The sequence below is a fragment of the Alligator mississippiensis genome, chromosome 4, assembly GCF_030867095.1.
Source record: "Alligator mississippiensis isolate rAllMis1 chromosome 4, rAllMis1, whole genome shotgun sequence".
Lineage (NCBI taxonomy): Eukaryota > Metazoa > Chordata > Crocodylia > Alligatoridae > Alligator > Alligator mississippiensis.
In genome coordinates, this window is record NC_081827.1 from 3561237 (window position 1) to 3570864 (window position 9628).

The 9628-nt window shown below is 59.7% G+C and overlaps 1 protein-coding gene across 1 annotated transcript; it reads left to right on the forward strand.

Annotated features, from left to right (window-relative positions):
• Positions 1-267: 267 nt before the first annotated feature.
• On the forward strand, positions 268-9428 carry LOC109285136 (uncharacterized). The gene is made up of 8 exons (XM_059725541.1): positions 268-289; positions 1456-1785; positions 5826-6155; positions 6663-6962; positions 7306-7605; positions 7915-8022; positions 8235-8585; positions 9121-9428. The coding sequence occupies exons 1-8, from the start codon at positions 268-270 to the stop codon at positions 9360-9362; spliced, it is 1983 nt and encodes a 660-aa protein (XP_059581524.1). The 3' UTR covers positions 9363-9428.
• Positions 9429-9628: the final 200 nt, after the last annotated feature.

Genomic DNA, 9628 nt, shown 5'->3' on the forward strand with positions numbered 1-9628 from the left:
GAGGGGCTGGGATCCCCAGAGCCCTGCAGCCCCAAACTTGCCCCTTGCTCCTGCTACCAGGGTGGGGAGGCCCTGGGCTGACTGTCCCCTCCACTCCTCAGAACCACGGGGCTTTGGAGACATGACCCAGTTCCCAGACCCATTTCAGCTCCTGCCACAGCATGGAGCCCCTTTCCAGACATGGTCATGGCTCTTGGCTTTGTCTGAGTGGCAGTGGGAAGCCTCAGACAGCTCATGGATGAGCTCTGAGCTCTCTCTAGTGGAGACATGGTCTCTTGCTGCCAGACATGTGAGCTACCCTCTTCCCTCTGACATTCCCAGGCCCCCCAACCCGCACTTGTCTGGCTATGCCAGCTTGAGAAGCCCCAGAAATGACCATGGGAGTGACACAGGGGACAGGCTACTCTTGGTCTCAGTGCCAGCCCACCCAGTGGAGCACTCACACTCGGACACACATTGCTCTGAGTCCTGCTGGCACAATGACTCTCTCCTTCCAGCTGCTCCGATGAACTCCATCCCGAGACAACCAGCCATGCCTGACACTGAGACCTCCCTCCTTCTACAACCCACTGCAGCAAAGCCACTAACTGTGGGTGCAGAAAGGGGTGGGGGAGTGGGAAAGGCCTGGACATAGCCTGGAGGAGCTGAGGGCCTGGACCCCAAAGCATGCACAGCCCCTTCTCCTGTGCAGTCTTTCCCCTTCCTGGAGGCTGCGGGTCTGGGCTGTCGGGGGCATTGGGGCTCTGGGAGCAGACCCCAGGAAGGAAGCAGGACGGGCCGGGATCCCTTGAGCCGTGGAGCTCTGAGCCAGACCTGGGCTCCTGCTACCAGGCCAGAGGAGGCCCCAGGTTGACTCCTCTACTTACCTGGGAGCCAGGGAGTTATATAGAAGGGGCAAAGCTGGGCCTGGCTCAGGTCCCAGACCCATTTCAGCTTTAGGAACAGGATGGATTCCCTTCAGGCTGATTGCAGCTGGGGCCTGGCTCCTTTCCAAGGGAAAGTGAAAGTCAGAGAGGAGCTGCTGGGAATCCATTTTAGTCCCAGGGACAAGGACTCTGGCAGGACAGTGGGAAAAATGCAGCCCTGGGTGCAGGGCCTGGGCAGCCTGCTCCTTCCTGTAACTCCTCCTGTCTCCCCTCTTCCCTGTCCCACGGGGTAATCCCAGTCCCGCTGCTCCCCTGGTGCAGGTGTGGGGGCAGCCGGGGGCTGGGGCGGGTGTGCAGCCCTGGGGCAGCCTGGCCAAACCCCGTGGGAGGAGCGTGCAGGTGAGGGAGAGGGGGCAGTTCAGCGTGTGGGGGTGAAGTCCCATCGCCCCGAGCGCAGCAGGCCCCTGCCCCCCAGCCCCCATCTCCCTGCACCAGGTCCCTGTGGAGGGCTGTGCCGTCCTGGGCAGCCTCTCCCCTGTGCCGGCCCAGCCCCGCGGGGTCTCACGGCTGCTTCCTCTCCCCGGGGCAGATTCCCAGCTGCAGGTGACCACGGCGCCCTCCTCCACGGCCCGCGTGGGCTCGGGGGCCCTGCTGCAGTGCTGGTTCGATGTTGGGGAGTGGGTGGCCCTGGACTCCCTGTGGGTGACGTGGTATTTCTTGGAGCAAGAGGTGGCCTGGTACGAGCAGGGCAGGAGCCAGACCCTGCCCAAAGCCCATCTGCTTTTGGAAAAGGAACTGGAGGGTGGAGATGCCTCCCTGTCCCTGGCTGCAGTGACAGTGCCTGACAGGGGCTTGTACTGGTGTGTTGTTGGGTACAGGGTGCAGCAGCACCATGGGGAGACCATCCTGCACCTGCTCGGTGAGGACTGGAGAGGGGCCATGGGGTGGCCATGGCTGGTTGAGGACTAACCTGGGTCAGGGGGAGGAACGGAAACACAAGCCTGCAACGGGCCTCTGAGCCAGTGAGTGAGCAACACCCTTCAGAGTCCAGGAGTCTCACAGCCGTGGTCTTAGCCAACCCAGACATGGTCACGGCTCTGCGCCTTGCCCAAGGAGCATCAGGAAGCCACACACAGAGGGGACATGGACAAGTGCTGGTTCTCTCTAGAAGACACACGGTCTCCTGGTGCCAGACACACGGGCAGGATTGTCTTGTCTCCTCAAGCATTCCCAGGCCACCAGATCTACATGGTCCGGCAAAGACCGGGTCCCTTTGAGCCAGGTCTCCTTCCCCAGAAGGCATTTCAGAGGATGTTGATGTAGAGGTGAAGGCAAGCATCTCAGATGAGTCTGCTCCTCCTCTCGCTGTGCCTCTGCCTGCTGAGGAGGGGGAAAATGTAGCAGCACCCACAGATGCACCCGCGCACCAGAAGTGAGCGGGTAGTGTGGTCTGGGATCATTATGAGCTGGCAGATGATCCCACGTATGGTATCTGCCTGCACTGCCGAGACAAAACCAGCCAGGGCAAGAGAACAAAGCATATGAGCACCACGGGGATGCTGATGCATCTCCGCAGGCACCATCCCCTTGCTCTTGCTCCTCCTCTGCCTGGCACCAGTGGGAGCATGCCCAAAAGGAAGTCCCCCACTCACTCCAAAGCCCCCGTCCCCCAAAGCAGAGGCTGACCGCACAGGAAGAGTGGGGGAAAGGTGGACAGAAAGCGGGGCACGTTCCAAACCCCTGCACAGATCTTCTTGAAACTTGGCAGGGTTTGTGGCCTCCCCAGGGGTCACCACCCCCGCAGTTGTGACCCGACTGTGGCTTAACACACACATGTGACATGAGTTTTGCTTTCAGGAATTTGAGGTGCATTTTCCCCAACCCCCCCCCCCCCACGCCTACATCCTGGAAACATAGCAGGTTTTGTTGCCTCAGCAGGGGCTACCATTTCTGCAGTTTTGGCCCCACTGTGGATTAATATATACACGACATGAGTTTTTATGTCCAAAAATTGGGGTACATTTTCTCTGAACCCCCTGAACCTATCTTCTTGCAGCTTGGCACACATAATGCCCGCAGAAGCAGCTACCACTCCTGGAAGTGTCATCCAAATATGGCTAGAAATTACAAAGATATCGCCTGTTTTGACCTTCTCCATTATATCCTGTGGGCAAAACGTCAAAACAGAGTCGAAATGGCAAAATGTTTCGACGGAATAAAATGGAGGAGCCATTTCAACTCAGAACAAAAGTCAAAAAGAAACACTGTTCCATTTTGCACAGCCCTAGCAATTACCAGGGAGGGAACAACAATGTAAGGTTGATAGCAATAAAGTTAGCACTGCGAAGGTAATCGTGTGGGTGGTCTGTGGTGTGCTCAGGGATAAACACTGAACATCTTTTACTTACAATCAAAGTCGTGGCAGGCGGGCTCTGAGGGGAACTGGGGAAGGACACAGACACCCTCCTACAATGTCCTCTTTCTTGGCCCCCTGTCCTTGTGTCTGGGCAGGTTTTTGAAATGCAAGCAAATGTCCAGGTTTTCACTTTGCCTCTGCTTTCCCGAATTGGCTGCTTGGGGCTGGGAGCAGCGAGCAAGGCTGTCGGGGGTCACCTGGTCTGTGCAGGGGCTCCAGCAAACTCCCAGGTAAGAGACAGTGTGTGTGTGCATGCATGCGTGAATGTGCTTGCACACACACTGTGTGGACAGCAGGGTTGGAGGGCAGGGGTTGTGGGTCAGGTGTACAGGGGCACTGGCAGTGCTGGGAGTGCAGAGGCTTGGGGGAGAAAGGGGCAGAGGCAGGGCATGGGCATATCACTGCCCCCCACCCCATCATATACCCCTTCCTCCTCAGTGACGTCAGGCCCCTGGAAGGGTGACCACCTTTTAAAATTACAAAGCCAGGACATATGCCCACCTACCCCTACAGCTGTCCTGGCAGCTAGGCTACAGCAGTCAAATGGGGCTAAGGCTGATGTGGGCTGTCTCCTGCAGGCTCGGGGTTCCCTGCCCTGCTGCCCTTCCCCCAGGACCCCTGCACCAACCATGTGCCCCTTTCCCACCCAGCAGTAACGGGGGGCACAACTCCATGCTGTTCCTGCCCAACTATTGCCAGACAAGCAGGGGGTGCATTGCCATTGCAGAGTGGGGTTCCCAGGGCAGCAGTGCAGGGATCCCTGAGACTGCAGTGGGAAGCCCACTCCTGCCCAACACACAGATCGGGGGGGACAAATTTCCCCTCTTCCCTCCCCCCGGATGTGCATGCAGCACTGGAGAGCTGTGTCGCCCTGTGCCCCATGGATGAACCACCAATAGTCCCATCCTGCTTTGCTCCAGCCCCATGCACCACCCTGGCTGGGCAGTGCCTCAACCCCTACCCCAATCCCCCCCTCACTGTGGGGGCCTCAATCTGCCCCTGCATGTTCCCTCCCCCCACCTCTTTGACATACCTGCTGGAAGCTGCTCTCCACCCTACCTGACTGTATTCCTGGCCATGTGCATGAGTGCAGGGGTACGCATGAACATGGTCCCCTGCGTCCCACTCCTGGCAGCCCCAAGCGCTGCCAGCCTCCAAGGGCAACCCACCGTTTCCTGCAGTTCCCTGCACAGTGGTACCGATCCTGGACACATGTGGCTCCACAGTCATGCAACCTGGGAGCAGGACTTGGGGCTCCTATACCACGACTGTCCTGCCCCATTAGGGACAGGTGGTCACCCTAGCCTGGAGTGAGAGGGGGCTCCATGTCCACTGCAGCTGGGGATCCTGGGACATGGAGACATGGGTGGCACTGAAGGACCAATCCCCAAGCAGCACACGGCGCCTCTGCACTTATTCCCAGACATGGGGAGCAGACGGGTCCTAAGTGCTGTGCAGAGCTCAGGGCTGACACTCCCCTGCTCTCCCCAGAGCCATGGGCAGGACTGGCTCTGTCCTGGCTCCTGCAGGCCGTGGGGTGTGGGAGGAGCAGCTCCGGCTTCATGCTGCACCTTGGCCCCTTCCCCCAGCCCCTCCCTGCCACACGGGGAAGGTGAAAGCACAAAGGGACGGCCCAGGGATCCACGCTGCCTCGCAGGAGAGAACACAATGACCGTGCCAGGATGGACCGGAGTCTCGGGCCTGACCCTCGGGGTTGGGATCCTGCTCCTGAGTCTCCTCTTCCCGAGGCAACCAGGTAAGTACTGACCCCCTGCTCTGCTGGCACGAGGGGTGGTAGGTTTGGGCTGTGGTGGCCGTGTTCAGCCCACTGCAGGGGCAGCCAGGTGCCACCTCGTGAACATGCCTGGAACAGAAAAATCCCGGTGTCCCCGTGTTTGCAGAGAATGGCCCGGCTCTCGGGGAGCTGTGGTCCCATAGGCAGATTACTGAACGATCTAGCTGGGCACGACCCCAGGGCCCACTACCAATTCAGTGCCCGGGATCCTCACCAGCAGGAAAGTGAAAGCTCTAGTTTTCTTGGCGCATTTTTATCTCCCAGCAGTTAAACGAAAATGGCACCAAGTTTTAAACTGTGGCTTTTGCATTTTCTTCCCTGCAGCCGAGAGCAGGGACTCCAATTTCACCTTAGCCCTCGCAGCTACCCATCCCAGCACCACCAGGCCCAGTCCTGTGCACGTGTGTGGTCACTCAAACACAGCCGGGCAGCAGCACCCGCCAGTCCGTGCAGCAGGGGCCAGGCGGGGGCAAGACAGAGCCGTGGGCAGCTGGGTGGGGAGGGAAGGAAGGGGAGGGGAGTAAATAGGGTCCCTGTGCATGAAGAGTATGCGGGGTCTGGAGTGGCTACACCATGGCACGGTGTCGCAGACTCAGCTAACCTCCTTGTGTGAAGTCAAATAGTGCCCAAAGTGCAGCAGCCTCCTGCCCCAAGCTCAGGGTCTGCCCTGCAGCACCAGGTCCTATGTTAGCCCTGTGCCTGGCCCAGCCCTGCGGGGCCTCACGGCTGCTTCCTCTCTCCTGTGCAGGTGCCAAGGTCCAGGTGACCACAGTGCCCTCCTCCTGGGCCCGCGTGGGCTCAGGGGTCCTTCTGCATTGCCGGTTCACTGTTGAGGGGCCAGTGGCCCTGGACTCCCTGCGGGTGCAGTGGTATTTAGGGGAGGTGAAGGTGGCCTGGTATGACCGGGGCAGGAGCCAGGCCCAGTCCGGAGCCAGCCTGCCATCAGAGAACGAGCTGCAAAGTGGAGATGCCTCCCTGTCACTGGCCACGGTGACCACTTTGGACACGGGCATGTACAAGTGTATCGTGTGGTACAGGAAACATCAGCACCAGGGAAAGACCCGACTGCAGCTGCTCGGTGAGGACCAGACCGGGGCTTTGGGGACAGCTGTGGTCATGGCCATATTGGGGCTGCATGTAGGTAGAGGTGGCACATGCACACAGACCCATGGCACAGCTGTGCCGGGTGACAAGTGTGCAATGTGTTTCAGACATCAGGGGTTTCATTGCCATGTCCTGTCCCACCCTGGCCATAGGGAGGGCCCTGAGTCTCTAACCAGGAGCACTGGGAAGCCTCATGCTGGGGGCCCATGTACTGGTGTTGTGTGCCAGCTGAGGGAGGCACCATCTCCTGCTGCCAGACACACAGGCAGCACTGTCCTCTTCCCTTTGGCTCTTCCAGACCCCCCAGGCGCACAAGGCTTCTGAGCCACCTGCCCGGGGGGTCTGTCAGGTGAACATGAGCACTGACAAGGGGCCAGGCCCCACATGGCCTCAGTGGCTGAGCATCAATCCAACGCCACAGAGCTATTCATACACTCCCTGTCCCCAATCCAGCATGGTTCAGTGACTCTCTCCTTCCCAGTTGGCCCAACAATCTCCATCCCAAGACCACAAGCTGTGGCCGGTAAGGAAACCTCGCTCCTGTGCCACGTGGCAGGATTCTTCCCCATGGATGTGGACGTGGTGTGGCTGAGAGATGGGCAGGTCCAGAAGGGCTTCATTCACTCCAGCCCCCAAAGGAAACTGGATGGGACCTTCATCTTCACCTTGACCTACACCTTCACCCCTAACCTCCATGACAGTGGCAGCATCTTCTCCTGCCGCGTCTACCATGAGGTTCTGGGGCAGTCACTGCAGGAGGACGTCTCCCTGGACATCCTAGGTAAGAGCCCATGCCAGGACCTGCCTGCTGCCCTGACTCCAGACATGGAGGTGCTTCCCTTGTCCCCTCTCTGCAATAGCACACAGCTGCTCCAGGCCAGCATGCAGGCAGTGCTGAGCTGCAGAGCAGCATGGAGTGGGGCTGCATCATGCAGTGGGAATCCTCCTTCCCTCCTGGAGGAGATTGAGCACCAAGAAGAAGAGGGACTCTCACCTGGAGGGTGCTCCTGGGCTGCTGTGTCCAGGATCCAGTGTTTCTGGTGCAGTGCCAGCCCAGCCCAGTGGGGTGACTCTCAAATGCCCCACTCCAGGTTCCACATGATGTAGTGACTCTCTCCTTGCAGCTGCCCCAACCATCTCCATCCCAAGACAGCCAGCCATGGTGGACAACAAGACCTCTCTCCTGTGCCAAGTGGGGGGCTTCTTCCCCGAGGATGTGGACGTGGCATGGCTGAGAGATGGGCAGGTCCTGGAGGGCTCCACCCGCTCCAGCCTCCAGAGGAACCCAGACAGGACCTTCACTCTCACCCTCACACACACTTTCACCCCCACCCGCAGTGATGTCAGCAGCATCTTCTCCTGCCGCATTCAACATGCAGCTCTGGCACAGCCATTGCAGGAGCATGTCCTGCTGGTCATCCTAGGTAAGAGCCTGTGCCGGGACCTGCCTGCTGCCCTGGCTGTGGACATGGGGCAATTCCCTTGCCCCTTCCCCAAGGTAGCACAGAGCTGCTCCTGGCCAGCATGCAGACAGTGCTGAGCTGCTGACCAGCCTGGTCCTAGGATGCATTAGCCAGGGCAATGCCCCTTCCCTCCCAGAGCAGCTGGAGCACCAAAGAGTCCCTTGCATCCCAGAGCAAAGCCTGGCTCATGATTGCAAGGGCAGCAGCTGGGTCACAGAGGATGCCAAGCTATGCACCAAAGCTGAGCTCAGCCTGGTTTTCTCCTCCTAGTACAGAGCACAGACGTGGATCAAACCAGAACACTGATCATAGCCATCATAATCATAGCAGGAACCGTGGTCATCATAATCATTTCCCGCCATATAAATAGGAGCAAAGGTAGAGTGGGATGGTTCCCTTCGGCTGCATGATTACCAAAAGGGAGATGGGCCAGAGAGATGGGAACATGACTAATACTGGGGGGAGTGGGGAGGGTGGAGAAGCTTTTTCTGTATTGGGATTTCCCCTCCCCACAGCAGGCTTCACCCCCTGCAGATTCCAGCCCGTCCCAGGCTGACCCGTGTCCTGCGTGTTCATTACTCTGACCCCAGGCTGGGCAGTCCCATACTCCATCTCGGATGTGGCTGGGCCAGAGCGGTGCTTGCTGGGCCAGGAGGTGACCCTGCACTGCTCCAGGGAGGAGACGTTCCCTGAGGATGTCACCATCAAGTGGGAGTGGATCCACAGTGAGGAAAGGACCGTGCCTGAGAGCAACCAGCCACAGTCCCCATCCGCTCCCAGGGGATGCAGAGTGACAGAGGAGAGAGCAGAGACCTGTCTCACATCCTTCCTGACCTTCACCCCCACAGTGCAGGACGACGGGGTGAGGGTCCAGTGCTGCTTTGTCCATGAGGCCAAGCGGATCAGAGAGGAGCGAGTGTCACCAGAGATCCGGGTGAGGGGTGAGTGCCCAGCGCACTTGATGCCACCTCCCAGTGTTGCTATGTCTGTTGCTGTCAGGGATGGCTGGAGCTGGAGAAAGGACAACTCTTGAGGATGGGCAGGCCTCACCAGCCCTCAATGCACTGCCCCAGCCCCACACAGCCTCCTGGGGGTGGGGGCAAAACATCCATTGCCCCCAAGCAAGATCCCAGCCATGAACAATACATGCCCCCAGGGTCTGCGGGGGCAGGGCAGCGGCAGGAGCACAGTGACAGTGAGCAGGGAGTCCCTGCAGACGCTGGCGGCACTGGGGGGGGGAAGGGAGTGGTGAATGCCCACAAACACTGTTAGTGACCAGTGGGGATCACTGGTGGTGTCAGTGGTAGGGTGGTGAGTGGCTACTGCCCTCAGCCACTGCCAACAGTGTTGGTGGCACCTTTTTGTAGGGGGTTCACTGTCACACTCAGGGGGTGCATGTGCACCTGCGTGCACCCCCCCTACATATCACCCCTGATCCTGGCAGTCCTCACACTAACACCCCACTATCTCCGCCAGCCCGGCCGCAGGTGTCTGAGATCCAGGTGTTGCCAGAGTGGGACCCCCGCGACAAGGTGCCGTTTGCTGTCCAGCTCCACAACTTCTACCCCAGGGAGGTGCCCCCGATCCAGTGGGGCTGGGACGGGGCCGGGAGCTGGGGGGAAGACCCCGCGCTGATAGACAAGAATGCAGACGGCACGTTCACTGCAACGAGCATCTGGAGAGTGCCCAGCCGGAGCCTGACCCGACCGGAGCTGTGAGTGCGAGTGTGCGTCCAGCACGGCCCCGGAGAGCCCCCGAGCGAGAGAGAGCTCAGCCTGAGGGCCGCGGGTGAGAAGGGGCCGTGTCCTGGGGTCCCAGCCCCGCTTCAGGGGGTGTTGGGTCTGTGTGGTGTGTGAGGGGCCGGGGAGCAGCCCCTGCCATGGTTCCCCCCAGCCCTGTTGTTGCCTCTCACACCTGACCCACACACCCCAAACCTGCCACTCCGAAGCCACAGTAACCTGTGTCCTGGGCCATTATGGTGCCC

Excerpts from the sequence above, each read along its gene's own strand:
- LOC109285136 (XM_059725541.1), top strand. The coding sequence starts at position 268 with ATGGTCTCTTGCTGCCAGACAT. Across the intron at positions 1,786-5,825 it reads GACCATCCTGCACCTGCTCG|GTGCCAAGGTCCAGGTGACC; the intron begins GTGAGGACTGGA and ends TCTCCTGTGCAG. Across the intron at positions 8,586-9,120 it reads ACCAGAGATCCGGGTGAGGG|CCCGGCCGCAGGTGTCTGAG; the intron begins GTGAGTGCCCAG and ends TATCTCCGCCAG.